This window comes from Diadema antillarum, unplaced genomic scaffold (assembly GCF_040938485.1).
Source record: "Diadema antillarum isolate AM-2024a unplaced genomic scaffold, OU_Dant_1.0 scf00000072, whole genome shotgun sequence".
Taxonomy (NCBI): domain Eukaryota; kingdom Metazoa; phylum Echinodermata; class Echinoidea; order Diadematoida; family Diadematidae; genus Diadema; species Diadema antillarum.
Genome location: NW_027270961.1, coordinates 444,246 through 464,304, shown reverse-complemented (window position 1 = coordinate 464,304; position 20,059 = coordinate 444,246). Strand labels below are relative to the sequence as shown.

At 36.4% G+C, this 20,059-nt stretch overlaps 2 protein-coding genes across 2 annotated transcripts in view; one reads left to right on the top strand and one right to left on the bottom strand.

Annotated features, from left to right (window-relative positions):
* Window positions 1-1,180: 1,180 nt before the first annotated feature.
* Window positions 1,181-3,343, bottom strand: LOC139717129 (beta-2 adrenergic receptor-like). Its single transcript, XM_071628630.1, has 2 exons — window positions 2,615-3,343; window positions 1,181-1,474 (listed from the first exon to the last, which is right to left on the bottom strand). Exons 1-2 carry the CDS (start codon window positions 3,341-3,343, stop codon window positions 1,181-1,183), a joined length of 1,023 nt encoding a protein of 340 aa, XP_071484731.1.
* A 3,475-nt stretch (window positions 3,344-6,818) lies between these two features.
* Window positions 6,819-20,059, top strand: part of LOC139717178 (sortilin-like) — a 32,637-nt gene continuing 19,396 nt past the window's right edge. The window contains exons 1-6 of the mRNA XM_071628679.1: window positions 6,819-7,230; window positions 9,368-9,427; window positions 10,001-10,065; window positions 17,464-17,566; window positions 18,128-18,301; window positions 19,101-19,233. Of these exons, the coding sequence (XP_071484780.1) occupies window positions 6,874-7,230; window positions 9,368-9,427; window positions 10,001-10,065; window positions 17,464-17,566; window positions 18,128-18,301; window positions 19,101-19,233 (892 nt within the window). The 5' untranslated portion in view covers window positions 6,819-6,873. The remainder of the gene's footprint in view (window positions 7,231-9,367; window positions 9,428-10,000; window positions 10,066-17,463; window positions 17,567-18,127; window positions 18,302-19,100; window positions 19,234-20,059) is intronic.

Below are 20,059 nucleotides of genomic sequence, written 5' to 3'. Positions count from 1 at the left end.
GCTTACTACTCTCACGGAGTTGGCGAAAAGCCATGATAATAACCTTGATACATTGAAGCTTGTTAGGAATTTTAGCAGACAATTTATAATACACTGATTCTAACACTTAGTCTTCATCTACATTTCATCTATATACATTGTTTATAAAGTACCAAATACATCTATCGACAAACAAGCGGAATATAGGCAAATTATAATTAAAAGCCTACAAACTAATTTTCTTGAGTCGTAAAAATTCACTTAGTTCAAATTACACCCATATACAGTCAACAGTCTTTGTTGATTCAAATGAAACCATAATCCTGATTTGACCTAGCAGGATGTTATTATCCTGCTGACATCTTGCTGAATAATACATCGTTATTTTTGTTAAAATGTATTCTTCATGTATTTTCGTAATTTCTGCATCTGCGTAACGGTCATAGCAATATTCAACTAAAAAAATCACCACATTGACCGTCAAGAAATTCTCACTATTGCGGAAATGAATAAGTTAAAGAATTGTCTTCCTAGTAGCAGAGAGGAAGCGTATCAAACAGAGAACGTAAGAATCATGCTCAACTTTCATGCAGTTGTATTTTGGCATCAAAGAAACAAAGCAATTTTATTTACAAAATGCAAAAAAAAAAACCCTCTTTTAATCTTTCCAAGTTCTGTAAGACGAGGAAATCAGAGAATATTTTTAGATACTGAAACTTGCTAATCTTAAAAGTAAAGTTCCTCAAACGAATATCATCATGAATGGATTGAGAGGAACAAATATGAAAGGAACGTGACAGAGCTGCCAAAGACAAACAAACAAACAAACAAACAAACATAAAGCAAGAATACCAGAGGGAACAAATAAGGGTTAGTTTATAAACATTGCATATTGGATGATAAGTTATTTAGCATCCGGTTGTTGTTGTTGTTGTTGTTGGGGTTTTTTTTTATAGCCAATGACAAATTACAAACCAGTATCGTTCGAACTGTGATGGGTGCCAAACTATACTGGAACCGGTGACGCACAGATATTTGGCCAAACTTTATTTTTAGACATGTAAAACTGATAATAAGTTCGGGTATTATATCAATGAATTTGTTTACAAACTATACATAGATACATTGAAGTAAAATAGTTGCCAATTAAACAACTTTTAAAGCAATAATTGATGTAGGTCCCTACATGAGTCACCAATTTTTAGGGTGAGGCAATCTTCCTGCAACGACCACAACGCATCATGTCTAAAATGGTGGCCCTCAGGAGTGGCTGGGTCGCGGCGTAGGCCAGGGGGTTGAGAAGGCTGTTGGCGTATCGCATCCAGCCGAAAAAGATATATGCCGAATAGGAGAGACCCGGCACGATGAGGCGGGGCTCGATGGTGTAGAGGAGGTTGATGAGGCTGATGGGCAACCAAGTGACCACGAACGAGAGAATGATGAAGAGTAGAGTCCGAGTAGCCTTCCGCGATTCCGTCATCGATTCGCGCTTAGCCTAGGACACCACCACGAGCAGGACAAAGATTGTAACCCAAGAATCAAGATTAAAACCCATTACGGTTGAGTGTACTTATCTCACCTCCTTTGCGGAAGGATTGGATAATGTTAAACAGCTGCCACGATATAAATTCATAACACTTTTTTTCACGCCTTGCAAATAACTAAACATCACTGTCATAATTGTGATTATACTCATGATGACGATGATGATGGTGACTATTTATTATCATCAGCATTCTTATCTCTTTTATCAGCATCATTAATTTTGTCACTCGAGAATACAATTAAAACCATGATATAAATTTCAGTGCAAATATACAACTTTTCTACCATCTTAATTCAATCTCAAACTCGGATGTACCTGAGCAAGATGAACTGTCAAGTTTCTGTAAATGCGCATGTCAAAGATCTTTCCTCCCTATACCTGCTAACCAAGTTTGGCGCATCCGGCATCCATTACAGATAATTATTAATCAGATCGATGCAAAAGCTCAGTGACGAGTTTCACCTTTACCGGATAGCGATGGGAATGGTGTGCTATTCCCAGTTTTACATGCTTGCATGTCACAACAATATCAGTAACAAAGAACGTACGCAAATTATATGAGAAAGATGATCTTGCGACATCAGCTCAGGTACTGCATATTTTACAATGGTCATGTTATAGTTTATCATCAGAACAGTTTATTCCCCTTCCACAAACGTTTTGAAAGGTTAACATTTCTCTCATGAAAGGTTACAACCCGGCGTCATAATAACTAAAATGTTTCAACATTGTTCCACTCGAATAAAATTATGGGATGTATAAATTATGGTTACTCGTGTAAACTTATATAAGTGTCTATGTTTCATACATAAGCAAAACATGAAAAAAACATTACAATGTAATCTATGTTACATACCTATTACTATGATAACTCCACAGCGTGTTTCTTTTTCTGTAAAATAATCTACATGACACGGAGTGGCGTTTTTATTATAGTGACGTTGTCTTTATTACTGTTTAAAAGAAAACCCTTGGAAGTGACATTAAACTGTTATAGGCTATAACCAGGAAACATATTTCAAAGGTTTTAGATTTCGTTTCGCTTTCATTCACTGAGGTTTCACTTTTTTTTTAAAAGTATATACTTACGACAGGTTTATTCCCAGCGGCTCGATCTTTTCGTGTAGCAGTCTCAGGTGAGCTATGTTCTACCTCCTTCCCTTGCGTTGATTCGATGGCGACGACCACAGAGGGCATGACCGCTGACGTCACTTCCTCTTCCAAGAATTCTTCCGATGTCCTGTCATTTGCAGAGATTTCGGCTTTTTTCTCATCGAATTTTCTCCCGACGCTCTTGCCACCCAGCGTATCAACGATTTTCCTCAAAATTTGGAGATACAAGACGGCAACGAGAACGAAAGGCAGGTAGAAAATCAAGATCATGTTGAAAATGAATGCCCTCGAGTTGTAAGCATCCCAATGTACGCAGTGGTCGCCGTTGTCGAAGTCGTTGATGAACTCCCAAGCCGTGTAGTACAACAGCCAGAAGGTCAGAAATACCAGCCACGTGAGGGAGATCGACAGAGTGGCCTTTCGCTTGCTGCGAGACATGAAGTGGTTGATGGGGTCGAAGGTTGCACGATGTCGGTCGACGCAGATGACGACCACCGTCACGTTGGAGGCATTGGTGATCCCGTTCTTGATTCCACCTAGGACTCTACAAATAGGTTTGGAGAAAGGATATCTGTCCAAGAAACTATGAGCCACACCAACAGGGAGAAGGAGACCGATAATGAGGTCGAGAATGGCCAGGTTGACGACGAAGTAATTGTTGTAAGTCCGTAGTCGTTTTTCGACACAGAAAGCAGCAAGAGTCATACCGTTGGCTGCAATGACCAGTGCTGTAATGACAGAGGTCAAAATGAGGTTGGTGAAGGTGATTAAACTTGACCGGACATCAGTTAAATCATTTTCCCTAACTCCCACTGTATGGTTCGAGAAAACACTTTCTTGATATAGCGAGAGAATTGAGTATACATCGGTCACGTCGGTGGTACTCACAGACATCAACATATTAAATGTAATTCGGTCAACACGTGACGCAGTTACTTTCGGACAAGTTTTGGCTTATGATTAAACGTAAAATCCGGATGTTCAAATAGGCCGGTGAAGAGTTATAATATTGACTGACACTACACCGCTGTTTCGGTTCATTTTATAGCTTTCGGCGGCAAATGTCCACATGTCTTTTTCTTTTCGATTCGTCCGCCACAATCTCTCTTCAGTTTGACGAGTGATATGTACCTCTATCAAAATTTACAGTTACCTAACACCGAAAATCAAATCTATTTTCAAGGATGGAGCTAGTTATGAAACATAGTAAGCGACATGTTCACATAAACTGTAACGTGGCATGAAGTGAAGCGGAATAAAAACAATGCATTGATATGCATGTGCAGCATTATAGTAAGAAACAGTAAATATTCAATTTCGTAAGCACTTTTGATAATCAAGCGCTCTTTTCTTAAACTAACTCTTGTATGTTTTTCCTCATGACATAATCTATGTATATTTTGTGTGTCTATCAATAAGTAGGTTGTTGGTAGTAGAAGGTTTTTTTTTTAATCACACACACACACACACACACACACACATCCCCTCTTACAAAATCACAAACTCTGCTGTAAAAAAAAAGAAATTACACGTGGAGGAAAGCAAAACAAAATTGTGCATTTAGCGAGTCCAGCACGTTCATGTTTTATTAAATTTCTGGTGGTGAAAATAACTCAGAACTTCAGATGTAACAAATAAATGTCATTTAATGTCGGTCAAAAGAATCAGAGTGGCAAATGTAACAAGAATCAAGCAACATGTAAAGTTGACATCAAATGAAACGTAAATTGAATTAGCGCGTTGACTTCAATCTCTCAACCACATTTCGGGGAAGAAACTTATATTTGATGAAATCTTTGGAAGGTCGCTACCATTCCAATGGAATAAAATGTATATGAAACTGGGTTGCATTTGTGCAAATCAGACAGAATGATGCTTATACATACACAAACAGACAGACAGCCACTGACATGCTAACTTCACTACTATACATGTACATGTACTATAATATCTCTGGTATAAATTTTGCAGGGCGATGACGTGGACGAACGAGGTAAAATGCGGCCATTTAGTTGGTAAAAATATTCGTGGTGATCAGCCATATAGATCGCAGATATTCTGAGACTGCGCACTGTTATTTTTAATGGTATTGGCGTCAGCTGCATTGCTTATTTTAATGACTTGGTACATTATTAGGCCAACAGGAAACTGACTGGCCAAACAAAGAAGAATAGATTGTATAAGTATCATCATCAGGAAAAGGCATGCAACAACAACAACAGCTCAATGACAGTTAAACAAACAAACGAATGCATGACTTGAGAATACTTATGCAAGTAATCTAAAAAAAATCGCACAGCAGTGAGAACTCTGTTATTGACCCCCCCCCCACCACCCCCCCCCCCCAAAAAAAAGTGACATCAGTCACAGTAGGCGTACATTATACAAATCAATGAGACCATCTTCAACTGCTTTCCAAATTGTTCGTGGGCAAGGACATTATAAGCCAACTTTTGGCAACTATAACGGCAAACAAACAAACCAATGTTTGAATAATTGCAACTCTTGCATAACACGATAACTCCATTAATTTTATATTTACGGGTCCTAAGTTTTGGAATTCCTTTGATCATTCATTGAAACATGCTCAAAGCTTTAATCGCTTTAAGTGTTGATAAGCTCAAAAATGTTTCTTGATAAGTATTAATAATCGATTTCATGGTAATCATAATGTCTCTATCTTAACCAATGTCTTATAGAAGTATTTTCATTTCGTATACTCGGATAGTTATTTTCTGTTTCATTCTTATTCTAATGACATATAAATGCACTTGGTAAACGTTTCGTACCTAAACCTGCGCTATATGTTCAGGTTTAAATAGGTTAAAGATAAGCTAAATTCCATTTTGAAGTGAAAAAGAAGGCTGTACGTATTTGCACACGGAGTCATTATCGTTCTTATTCTGGGCCACTGTTTAAACAACTGAATATATCACAATTTCAAGATTTATATTTCTGCCATACTGCAATACTCGGCTTCTTTCATTTCAAAAACTTGTTACCATTGCACATAATGCAAAATATTTCATATCAATAGCAGTATTCACCATCATGAGACCGGGAGTAGTCATGATTTTCATTTGTTCAAGTTAACTCCACTTTTACTCAAAGATCTGTCAGATTTAGCTTTCCTGTTGTCTGGAACTAATTACCAAATAACATTAAGTCATTTCAAACCTTGAGATTGTTCAAAAATCCCTCAAAAGGTCGATATGACTGAATTATTGAATTCAAACTGATGAAAAGTTGATCTCCCTTATTTGTTTTAAATATCTTTGCATTTCGTGTGTGTGTTTGTGTTTGTTTACTTATTAATCTGATTTGTTATAATATGTGCCAGCAAAATACCTCATTATAAGGTTCCAGAGAACTATACCTTCTCACAAGGCTTCTAAAGCTTTCCTCCAAGTTCTCTTTTTTCATTTCACATTACCAAAGGCCGTGTGCGTTATTCTGTTAATTTGTTATGTCCACTATGTTATACATTTTCATTGCTTTGTATTTATGTATGTATGCATGGCATATTTCTATGTTTTTATCTTATAAATGAATAAACAAATTGATAAATGAATTATCTTATAAATGAATAAACGAAATGAATGATGAAAATATGTAACATTCAGGGTTCGGTTGAGCCTTTGTACATAACAAATAGTACACTTTGCCTTTTCTTAGATACTATAGGTATATTGTCTGTATTCCGTAGGGGTCTACAATTTACAAGCAGTGCTTCTTAGTAGTCCCTTCCACATTTGTGATTATATAAAAAATGTCACGATATTTTGTTTATATTGTACCGTATTCTGTATTTTACATGTGGTATATGAATAACTGAGTAAATATCTTTAGGACGATGTCACGTGAAAATGACTTGTGTTTTAGTAAATGGGGAAAGTATTATTCCGATCATTTTGCTATTAAAAGTAAGTCAAAATAAATACAGCTCAAGATGCTGACAATGCTACATCACCTCACGGCCTACTCCTCATTGTGTACAACGGTCACCTGTGGTCGTCGCAGCCCATGAGCATCGAAAGTCACATATTACAGTAAAACAGCGAGCGTAGAAGAGCGGTGTGTGTGCGTACGCGTGCGTAACTCCTCAAAGCAGATCATTACGTACATGTACGTACATTGTACGTAGAAGCAACTGTGTTCTCGTGATCATGATGCACGTACGTAGCGCACCACGTAACGACTGAAGATTTGTTGATAATGATTGGAGAACTACTACCATGAATTCATACGTGTTTATATCTCTTTTTCTTGTCACTATAAATTTTCGAATTGGATCACTGTATACCTTGACACCGAAAGTCGATAATGATGTCGTGTACTTCAGCCAAGACTTGTCATATCATCAGAAAACATCACATAGCAGTCTCCCTTACACTCGAACTGCTTACGGTCACAAAGCAGCTGACGTGGACGTAGATATTGGCGAACAGCTTCTTCCCCGGAGCCGTGGGGACGTGGACTCGCAAGCTTCCGCCTCTGGACAGTTCACGCCTAGACGGAGAAATGCTCGTGCCGCTAATGATGGAAATTGCGGGGTTACTGGTGATCAAATCGACAGAATTCATAACAATAAGGTGACCTACTAACAGGAGCATATTGATAGTTTGAAGCTTATCCATGTCATGTGCCTCCTCTCGCGAACTTGATGGAATTTGTTGCAGATCTTGGTTAAATAAATGAACCTAGTTTAGTATTTCTGGATCTGCAGCAAGTGTCGGTAGTCTGGTAGAATGTTATATTTTTAAGAAGGGTCCACTACTAGTACCCTTCTGACCAACTGTTGTCGTTGTTTTTGTTTTTTTAAATCCCAGGTCCTTATGAATTTTTGATATAGGACTACTACTAGACTCTATCCCTGAATGTATCAAATGATAGGATTGTTATGTTTTTAAATGTGGCATCATTCACATTTGAAGGTTTGTACAGCACCATTACCTGCTATTTGTTGTTGGAGTAAAAAGTAAAGTCTTGGTTTTGGGTAATCTAATTTAATGCTTCACTTGGCATTTCAGTCTTGCTGTATTTGCAGTAAACATAGTAGGAGTAGGACCAGATGTACTTTATTGCATGCAGTATAACTCACTCCCATACCCATATGGCAAAAGTGTAACTTATTCCACAGAAATCATGAGCTTATTATGCTAAATTCTGCCTTGATTTATACATCAAGCTTCATCTACAGGTTGGTGATGTCTTACCTCTGTTATATGAGAAAACAAATGAACAAACAAACCTCAGTTAAACTGGGTAATTCCCAACAAAACAATAACATCTCCATTTACCTGATAGTGATGTCGGTGTTTGGAAGACTGGTATATTCACATATCCATTTTGATGACAGAGGCTGACTTTATTTGTGTTTGTATATTAAAAATTCTATGTTAAATAATCACATGATGTGCACTACCCAGCAGCTGATGGGTAATGCTGAATGCCAATGACCAGATGTGTTACATGTTTGTTTAAAAATAGGGCTGAGAGGAATAGTTTGTATTTTAGTAGACAGAAAGATCTGTCTGTCCGGAGGAGTCTTTTATTTTTGCCATTAACGCTCTCCTCCGTATACGGAGGGGATCCGTGAAGCCAGACGCAGTCTCCGCGGAACATTCCCCGACGGACAGATACAGACCGATCTTTCGGTCAAGTATTTTAGTAGCAAAATAAAATCATCCACAAGGCCACACTGCCAAGATCATCCCTGCATCTGTATGCAGCACTTATAGCTGGATGTGAGCAACAGATGTTCCAGTGGGCCATTTTCTGTTATTGTTTATATTATGCATTCCTTCAAATAGACTGTTAATGATGATGGTTGGTACGTTAAAATCATTGAATCTTTGGTCATGTGTGTGTGTGGGGGGGGGGGGGGGTTGTGGGGTTTAGGGTATGGAGAGAGACATTACAAACTTGGTAAATTAATAAACAGTGAACATTAAGGAAAAGATTTCTGGATAAACTTGACACGAAGGCCATACAAATAAGTTGTATGAGTGCTTGTGTAGAAGACCAATGTCAATTGGACCAATACTCACTCACTTTACCTGCCATGTGAAAGTGAAACTTGACATTATGCCAAAAAGGCTGATAAGGAAGTTTAGTTGTGTATGTTTCTGGAGTTAAACCCACTTCTGATTTCTCAAGAGTATATATGCGTATGTATACAATATATATATATATATATATATATTTTTTTTTTTTTTTTTTTTTTTGACTGAGCTGGTATCATTCTGAGGAAGATTCAAATCATATATTGACAGTGTTGTCTTGATATTCAAAAATTAGTGGATAATCAATGATTTATTATTTCTTTTGAAATCAAATGACCTGACTTATTCCACCCTCTTTACATCTTATGTAAGCTCTAAATATTGAACTGATATACTTGGATATTATCAGAAATGTAAGGGTTTGTATATTCCTCCTCAACAAAATGTGTTATATGATGAGCATTTTTAAGTACCCCTTTAAGGTTAGATAGGAAAGTACTTCTATTTTGATGTTTATATTACATGCTAACTTTTTTTTTAATAGTAGGTGACATATTCATTTAGGCAACAATTTCTTTGCCTGTCTTGTCTGATCGGACGTAAAAACATCATTTTTATTTGTGACTCTGATACCCTCAATGATAAGACTTGTGTGGCATTAAATGTTATAGGTACTTTATGATGTAATTTCGATATTCCGGTCAATTCTTTTTTTTCCTTGCAGTTCCACCTCAATGATAGTAACTTCAACCTGGCATTAATATGGACAGGACAGGATAGTAAGGTAAGCAAAGAGATCAACAGTTTATCTGGTATTTCACAGTTTTTAAACCGTTTCTTTAGAAGAAAAAAAAATCCTGTTTATGTGTTATCTTATAAACCTGTGCACAGTATAGTTTTTGGTGGATGTGTGTGAGCAGTCAGCAAGCTTATTTGTAGGGCAGTTATATACATACATTGCATTTAGGTGCAACACTTTACAGCATACTTTCTTCATCATTACACTGAGAACATGCTATTCATAATGTCTTATATAATCTCAATGGTGATTCAAAATTCAAATAAGGGTGGTTAACTACCCATACTTAAAAAAAAAAACACTGCATGTGTATCTGTGCTATTTGAACATCATTATTTTTATTTGTCTTGATTTTCATTAAACTACAGCTGTATCATTTAATACCAAACATGTCTGAGGAATGTCTGTTTGACATTTCCAACCCCACTGTTCACTTTGAAACAGAATTGTCTGTGGATGACAAATATTCAAAAGATTCTGTAGGGCCTAGTCAAGTAAGAGTGGTTTCATTCTTGTCCAGGTTTGTCCATCTTCTCTCTGTTTTCTTGTTTTCTTCAGGAGCTCCTTGCCTTGACAACATTAGAGCTTGGCTTTCTACCAGCGCCATCACACCTGTGGCTGAGGTACGTATGATTACATGCTTCTGTGTTTTTGTTTTATCTGTCTGTGATGAGACTCTACTTTCAATCTTGACAGGTATCATGCCACTTTTGAATTTACCCGTTTAAAACCATCTTCAGTTTACCCTTTTAAAACCATCTTGAGTTACCCTTTCAAAACCATCTTGAGTTTACCCTTTCAAGACTATCAAAAAAAAATCCATGTTTCAAAAAATGATGTAAACAGAGGTTGCTGATGATTAATCTGCATATAATTTAGGTTCACATTGATATCAGTTTCCATGATAACATTTGACACCTTGAAATCCTTTAACATTCATTATTCAATGTCTGATTCAAGTAAAACATTTGATTACTGTTCTGTTTATTTGTATTGTTTGACTGAAGTCGATTTGAATGTGGAGGTGCATCCTTGTCAGTTTGCATGGCAGTATTGACTTCCTTAGTCTCTAGAGAAGTGATTAAGGTTTATTACTTCCTGTGTCAGGATATTGAATTGGAGTAATTCCTGTTTATACTACAGGTAGACATCATATCCCCTTTCAGACTAGAGAGCTCTTGTGTTGATACATTGTATGGGTATTGGCTGTTTTTATATGTCTGAATGGCTCTATATTGATATGAAATGCGGTAAGTTGATACATCATATATGAATATATGTCATAGTTTGAAATGATTGTTTATGCATTTGTTCAAATATACACCGTATATTGATACTGTGTCTGAATGCTGTCATATCCATATTTGTCATTATGTAAGTCAGCACGGCTTGTTTGGGAAATACTAAATGAATCCGATGCAATGTAAAACCACAATGCGCAAAGCCTGCGCAAAGTTCCGCTTGCACAAGAGAGCTTCTCATCGAACATTACAGTGCGTGAGGTCTGATGCTATAATAATATAATACAAATTGGGAAGATGTGTTCGAATGGTTTCATAGTAATACGTCGTATAGAATGTATATCCCTACATCGTAGGCATATTAACTTGGGTTGTCTGAAAGTAACAATACTGATAATTACATAGAGAGCTGGAAACAAGAAGACATAAGGATGTTGTCGGTCCTCTTATTGGCCAAAAGGAAAATACAAAGTGTTAGTGGACTATTCAGTACATAAAATTCTTAGTCCCTCATATCCATGCCTGTGTGTGCCCTGCATTTGAGCTCAGAGAAATTTAGCTAATTGAGGAACTTTCACTTGAATCAAGAACACACACACAACTGTGTGAGACACAGTTCACACACGGTCAACAGATGTTTTGGTCACACAAATGGGTTTGCCTGCAATAAATGACCACCCCCCCCCCCCCCCCCCATTGCTCGAAGTTGTGCTATGTTGTGAATCTACTTATTAATTGATTGTATGCTAGTATTACACCTTCAAAGGGTGACAAATTGTCTAGTACTGTATGTTGAGAAGTAAGCAAATGATGAAGAGTAAAATCATGCATAAAAATAAGCTATATAGCAAAGAATTTGTCATGTGGATTTTCACATTTTTCCTATGCGCCCGATTATCCAGTAGAAAGGTGTGTTAATTGGATATTTCCTCTGCATATGAACATTGTCACAAGAGTTTGTGCTTTACACAGATGGCAGCCATTTTACAAAATAGTAATTGCATCATTTGTACCTTTTGTGGACATATATTTTTCCCTCTAGAGTGAAGCTCTAAGAAGAGGGTACCAAGAGAATGTATAATAAATGAGTGCCTGCTGGTTAGTGAGTGTTAAACGGGTTGATGTGTGAAAAATCACAGTGGCATTGTGTACACAGCATGTCAGTGCAGTGTGCTAGCACTCTGAAGCATTATCACCCATTTCCTTCACATAGGGTACTAGTATTGTGGTGAAATACATGACTGCTGTACACACATGTCCCAGTGCCACAGTGGATGTATGATCAACAAGTGTTTACTTTCATACACTGCTGATTAATCATGTAGATTTTGTATTGGCAAATTCCACTTTCATTTCTCAATTCACTATCATAAACCACAGGGGAAGGCTTTAATGATTGAAATAAGAGAAGAAAAAATGTTTATAGTAAACCGCACTGTATTATAGTATGTGTACAAGTACATGTGCTACCGGTACTTGTTTTGTATCTTACGAGTATGTACATTTTCTTTCAGTTTCTGAATTATCTAGCAGAAATAAAACGTAAATACGTTGTATAATGTATGTGTTGTGCAAGCACTGTGCACTGCTTTTGGGTGTTACCAGTAATCTATATTTTTTTTTTAGCCATAATTAGTTGAAGTATCCTAGGGCATCTGTTGTCACAGAAGGAAATGTGAGGACAAATCAGCTTGAACAGTGTCAGTGATTTAAAGGACAAGTTCACCTTCATAGACATGTGGGTTGAGTGAATGCAGCAATATTAGTAGAACACATCAGTGAGAGTTTGAGGAAAATCGGACAATCCGTTCAAAAGTTATGAATTTTTGAAGTTTCTGCTCAGTCACGGCTGGATGAAAAGACTACTATAGCTTGTGATGTCACATGAGTACAACGATATAAAGAAAGAATAAAGAAAATTCAACATATTTCCATTTTTCTCGCATAACAAAAGAACACTTGACTTCTCTCTTTCAGAAGGCAGGGGGAATAATATTACCCTTAATCATACGTCAGTAGCAAGTCGAAGAAATGTGCACTTTATTCAAAAAGTAAAGTTTTGTCAAATTCTCTTTTTATTTTCCTGATATAGTTGTACGCATGTGACATCATACACTGTAGTAGTCTTCTCTTCCAGCAGTGACTGCGCAGATACCGTAAACCGGGGTGGCTTTGGACAAATTTGAAATATCTTTATTAATATCTTCATTAAGAACAAAGGAATTCTGGGGTTAATGTGGGGGTTAACAAGTACTAATAAAGAGGATATCATGCCATATAGAGACTTCTTCAGTTTATTCTATTTTATGTTAATTTTTTTTGGTCAAAGTTTGTCCAAAGTGCCCCCGGGGTTCGGGGCAACTTTGGACAACCATAGACACCTTGTCAATATACCCTGCAGGATTGTTGAGTGTCCAAGGATAAACTCCCTATGGGGGTTGTTTTGACTACTAACAAGTTTTTAAGAAAGTTTTTACAACTCTAATATGTTGAAATGTTTCATAACAACCAGCAAATATGATTTACAAAATACACATTAATGAATTATACATTGTGTATGGTGGTTTTTAGAAGCAAAATTCTGCAGTAATGAACATGTGAAGAATTTCAGTTTAAAGAGGCATTCACAGATATTTACTTGCACAATTTTTTCAAGATACTAATACTAGAATTACTGGTACCCCTACATTTGAAAATCTGAATTTTCAAAAAACCTGAATATTCATTATAGTTTAGAACAAAAATGAAAAAGGATGCTACTTAAACAAGGCACTGCATGAATTTTCTTGCAATTACAATGTAGGATAGTAAGCAACTTTGATCACATGGATACAAAGTGAGGTACACGTATTGTACAATGTACATGTACCATCATTGAGTTGTCAAATTCTACAGATGTTAATAAGGTAAACTACTATTTAAATGGGTCATGGATCATTTTCATGTCATTTTAAAGAATAATTTGGGGTTTTACCCCAAGAAATGCATGTACACATGAGGTTGGCCAGATTCAAGTACCGGGGTACTCTGTAGTTCTACAAGAAAATTTTGTGATTTTCTTTGAATGTTGTTCATTGTAACTTTAGGTCAGTTTGAAATGTTTGCAAAATAACACACTTTTATTTTTTTTAAATGCCTTTGGAAAGAAAGAACAAAATTGTCTACTACAAACACAAGGTTTTTATTGGCCGCCCTAGTTATCACAAGTTTAAAACCAATGTCTACTGGAAATACAAGGTTTTCCTCGCCCTAGGAATCACAAAAGTAAAACCAAATACAGGAAATATTTGCTCAAATTCTTGGACCTAGGTTCACAAAATGAAAACCAATGTCTACTGGAAATCTTGTGTGCCTGTGTGCCAATTGTTCAGTCTGTTACACAAAGTCCCTCTTTTAACGTTAAATTCTGCGCATGCTTTCCTGATCGACATTCCATTTTTGCAAGCTTTCACAGCATCTTTCATGCTTTCTTCTGAAGAGTTTCTATAGTCTCTTGACCTAGATCATCTTTTACATGATCTCCCCATCCTGACTACCTATTTCATCTGTAAAAGAAAGAAAAAACATTGCATAGCCGTCGAACATTTGGTACTTTTGTGGTGTCCAAAGTCACCCCTAAGTGACCCCAAATCCTGGGGTGAAATTGGACATGACCTATTTTGAAATTTGTAAGGGTGGTCAGGTATCCTGAGTATACAGGTGGGTTCATGACCACTTCATGTTCACTATCCAACAAATAGGCTTGAGCTTTCATAGTTCTGTATTTCTAGAGTACCAAAAGTTCGACGGCCACAAAATTCAAGCATTCCATTGACCCTACAAAGAAAAGCCAAAAAAACATATAAGGTAATGCAATATACAAGAGAAGTGCAGTCATTCAAATATTCACATATCCCCCTTTCATAACCTACAAAAATATTTTCAGAAAAACCAACAGCAAAACAAATGTAAGTGAAACAATCTTTTTTTTCTGAACTGTCCAAAGTCACCCGCCTGTCCAATGTCCCCCCAGTTTACGGTACTTAAAATATTCGTAACTTTTGAACGGATTGTCCAATTTTCCTCAAACTTTCACTGATGTGTTCTACTAATATTGCTGCATTCTCTCAATCCTTATGTATATGAAGGTGGACTTGTCCTTTAAGTCGTGATTTACATCTCAGAGTATACTGTGTATGTGTGTGTGTGTGTTTGTTTAAATGTGTTTATGTGTAAGTGTGTGTAGAAAGCATGAACTGAAACTTCTATGTAGCTGTAATATACCCATTACACTAGTGTAGTGCTATGTAATGTACACCAGTAAACATGACTTGATGTTCTCACCAGTCCTTGCCCTGCATTTTGAATTCACTTTTACTTCCTTGTGATGATGCGATTTCATTGATTTCATTACTCTTGTGGTCTTGAGTTTCATGTGATCAAACCCAGAACAGGAAAGAGTGCATTACAGGTTTAGATTCATACATGAAATTATTCTGCAACCTCCCAAAATAGCTTAAAAGTAAGATACAAAGCTTTGTTTACATCCATTGATCAATAATAATAATAATGATACATTCTGCTTATATAGCGCATGTTACACTGAAGTCTCTATGCGCTTTACAAAATTTTCTATAATAACAATACAATTAGAAAATACATATGTAATACAATACAACTGACTACAACAACAATAAAGAAATTAAGAAAAATGATCAAAGTATTGATTAAATAAATACGTCTTTAGTTTAGTTTTGAAAGTCTCTTGTATTGGTGCGGTGCGAACAGAGTTGGGTAAGGTGTTCCATAGGGTGGGTGCCATGACAGAAAAGGAACTTGAGCCATAGTATTGAGTGTTGAACATTATATAACAATACACATTTTCTTGTCACTTTTTCCTGATACAAATTTTTTTCAGTCTTAATTTTGTAAGTAGTGGACAAGAAGCATCACATTTTTATGTCATTTGTCATTTTATTTGTCTGTTTGTATGGATGTCAGCTGTTCCTGATAGTGTAAAAAGTATGGAATATTTTGTCAGGTGGAATACGCCTGTAGTGTAATGGTAGTGTTTGAAGTAATTTCATCAAGACAGTGTGCGTTGATGTTTTTCCCTGGATACAATGTAGACCTAAATACATGCATTCATCAATGTGGCTTGCAAATTTAAACCACTTGATATTGATGTCTAATGTTGTGAGCATCTCAAGTTCATGGACATGTTAATGATTCTCTGTGAACATGTTACTTGCACAGAGGCCTAAGAAATACACACATTTTATATAAAAGCACAAAATTACATGTACATACTGCAAGAAATCTGTTCGTTTGACTAACTGCATGGTATGCAGTGGATTTTCAAGTTACATCTGTACAAAGTAAACAATTGGATAGTTGGAATGTATGCAGTGCAGTGCAAATTCACATGACTCATTTTCTTGGCTCAGAATGAAAAAATTAGTGGTTGTGTTTGCTATTCACATCTAGGGTTCATGAGCTGTCTGAAACAGCGTTTCTCCGATGTTTGGAGGAAAGCTTAGAATCTTGAGTGTCAATTTTGTTCAGTCTACTGCACTGAATACAAGTGGACAGGAGGGAAACCTGAGATATGGATTGCAAAGACTGGACTATGTTGTGGTTTAGTTAGTAATGAAAAGTAAACAAGTTTATTGTTATTAGTAAACTAGGTTGGTTGTATGTACAGTCATATTGAAAATGATGATATTGATGATTATGATGATAACAAAAATGTCATAAAAGTGGTAATAGAACATGTAGTAGTTTTGATAGAATAATAATAATGATAATAATTATGTTAATGATAATTATTATTAGTAGTAATGGTAATAGTAAGGATAAGGATAACAAGAACTATGATTGTAATCATTTCCATGATTGCTATTATTATAATTGTTATCATCATTGCATTAGTAATTATTATCATGATCATTGTTGTAACAATTTTAATGTTCTTCATACTTTTCCATGTTATCATTTGATGATTTTGATGATGATTATGAAAAGATAATCGTTAGGAGGTAACAATATTTTATAGTAAATCATTTTGAACGTTTCGAGCTGCTTACATGGTACATGTTAGGGATTGCCAATATAGACTGCGTAGTAATTATGATGATAATGGTTGCATATCATTGAACAACACAAAGCAACACAAAGCACTCACCACGTGCCTCAGTTAATTGTGATTGCTTAGGGGCCACAGTGGGTGTATGTTTGAAACAGTTTATTGAGCAGTGTGGTGTAGCTGTTGGATCATTGTACTTCAAACAATTTCACAATGAAAGTGAGAGCTGCCAGAAAGGCACTTACAAAGTGTATCTCTGATGTGATGGTACACTTTATACTATCATGGACATCCACTGTAAATGCTATGAAACTGCTGGTTCTTTTTTTTTTTTTAGTTCCTTGTGCATGTTGTTATCATATTAAAATTGTCTATCTGCAAAATGGAAACTTTTGCAAGATTGATTTATCATACACGGTCAGTTTATATTGACTTTGATCATTTGAATGATTTATCAAGTGATAAGAGTATTTTTTACACATTCTTCTAAAATCTCTAAAGAGTGTACTATATGCTGTTATTTCCCACCAGTTCAGCAGAGCACAATAACTTACACACCATGAAATATATATGTACAGTATTAGCTTTTGTTTTGCAGAAAGCAATTTTGATATACAACTCCATGATTTCCTTTTTTTTTTTTTTTTTTTTTTTTTACAGTAGAAAGGTGATACTTTCAATTTTGATATAATTCAAACTTGTTCACCCTCTTGTAGCTTGGATTATGGCAAGACCTTCAGCAACATAGACTCACGGATCGATGGCGCCATCATACGTGCTGATAATGGGATCTTCAAGAGTCCTCTGGACCCAGGCAGGGTGAGACACTCTGATATGACAGAGTCTTCCATTTCATAGAGCTAACTAGTGGTCCACAAAGTAAATTCAAATTTGGCTATGGGGTCAGTATTCATTTGTGAGAGATGCATTCTGCATGGAAAATATATTTGTAATCTACTGAAAACAGGAAATGTGCAAAATCTAATTTGTGAAGAACAGTTAAATTTTGATGTGTGAGTTGTGTCACATCATTCAATTCGGCTTTGTAGACATTTTTAACATTTGCAATCACTTTGGCAGCATAAATACCAAGAGCCTTGTCAGTCAAAATCATTCAATCAGTTGCATTAAGCTTCGTCAGTTAGTGGAAATGCCTTGTGCCTGAAAGTGATTTGTGGAGATAAAATGTACCTGGAAGTAAACTTTGTGTTCTTTATTTGTTTCACTGTCTGACTGAATATCAGCGAATCAATCTTACTATTGTGAAGTCATCTCTAATCCTCTGTATTTACAGTACTATGAGCCTTGACAATTTTTGCTTGCAAGATTTTTATTGATCAATTGTCTTTACACAATGTCTTTTTTCTTTGGCTTCATTAGATAATCCTTGTCTCCTACAAGTACGACATGGACATGTTTCGGTCTGATCTGTTCATCTCAAAGGACGGGGCTCGCTCCTTCCAGAAAGTTTCTGTGGATTTCTATCCTGAGGGCAAAATTGCTTTTCATCCAACCAACCCAGATGTGCTTTTTGTCAGGGCACCAAGAGATGAGGTAAAGTAGCTGAGATTTATAGCAGTTTAAACTAGAGAGTATAATGATGATAATACTAATGATGATGACGATGATCATGATAATGATGATAATGATTAGGATAATGGACATGATAGGAGTAATAATGATACTACTACTACTACTACCACCACCACTACTACTACTACCACTGCCACTACTACTACTACTACTACTACTACTACTACTACTACAACAGCAACAACTATAACTACTACTACTACTACTACGTGTACTACTACTTCTACTACTACTACTACTACTACTGTACTACTACTACTACTATTCTACTACTACTACTAAAAAGGATAACAGTTATACTGACATCATAATATCAGTAATTGAAATTAACATTATTTGCATTTTGTATATTACTAAGTCCTGTTAAGAAAGTTCTATAGATGCACTTTCAAGAGAGTGAAAATGAGAAAGATAACACTGACAATCAAGTGTTCTCGTCAAGATCAGTTATCTTCAATAACGATCTAAGAATATGGTGATTAGTTTTCATTGCACAGGAGGTTTTGCTTCTGCTGATGATGATAATGACAATAATCAGGATGCTAATTTTATATGACCAATTTTGCCTTTCTTGTCGATCCATTTATCACATTCTTCGTCTATAATCTTCATGTCTTTCTTCTCCCTGTTTCCTATTCTTTTTGTTTCCACATCTTCTCTTTCCCTTCCCCTTCCTCCTTTCTTCTTTCCAACTTCCCTCTTTCCCATCTCGTCTCTGTTCATCCTTCCTTCTGTCCATCTCGACCTTTCAACTGACCAGATGAAATTGTGGCTGTCCCGAGACTTTGGGGTCACCTGGCGTATGTTGAAGTCCCACGTTGAGCAGGCTGCCTGGGCCACTAAGGAGATGCAGTCTGAGGATCTTCTCTTTATTCTGCAGTATAGAGATTCAAGTGAGTGGTAGGCACAGGAGAAATCAGCCATTGTCTTGTCAGTCATATTCCTGACCTCATTGGAACAACACTGACATTCTTGTGAGACTAAGATTGATGAGAAATGAAAAAAAAAAATGTTTACAATGTTATAAATGAGTGGTCAAAACCACACAAATAAGATTTTGGGCTTCTATGCGGATAGTCCCAGCCAGGCAGTAGTACCCTTTAGCAAGGCACTTTATCCTCATTGGTAAGTTTATCACGGGAGACTTAAAGCCATCAGTTCCATGTGTTGGAGAAATATACCACCACAGGGTGGCATCCCGATAGAGTGGAAATGCCAATTTGAAACACACACACACACACATTTCATTTCATTTCATTTCATTTATTTCCACATTAAAAATGACAATTATTACAGTTTCAAGTTTTAGCATGAACACATTTATCGTGGGGAACCAATTAACGTTCAGGCTTGATGGCAAAAAGCCCCAAAGAGCCCCCCCCCCACATACGCACACACACTAAAGAAAAAAAAAAGAAAAGAGAAGAATCTTCAGGATTGAAGGAGGCAGAGTCCCCCCCCCCCCCCCCCCCCGAAAAAGAAGGAGAAGAAATTCCTCAGTGGAATTTGATTTATTGAAAGATATGACTTTTATATTAGCCATGGTGTTGTGAGACTGAATTTTCAGGAGTTTATGGGTGCGCTGTCTTATGATAGAGAGTGTTCTAATCCCTTTTAGCAAGAGATGCCGAAATTTGATCCTACCGAGTACATACAACATACATCTTTTGCCAACAAAGTGCTGTACTCCAAATGTACTTCATGGCTTTGGTGTATAAA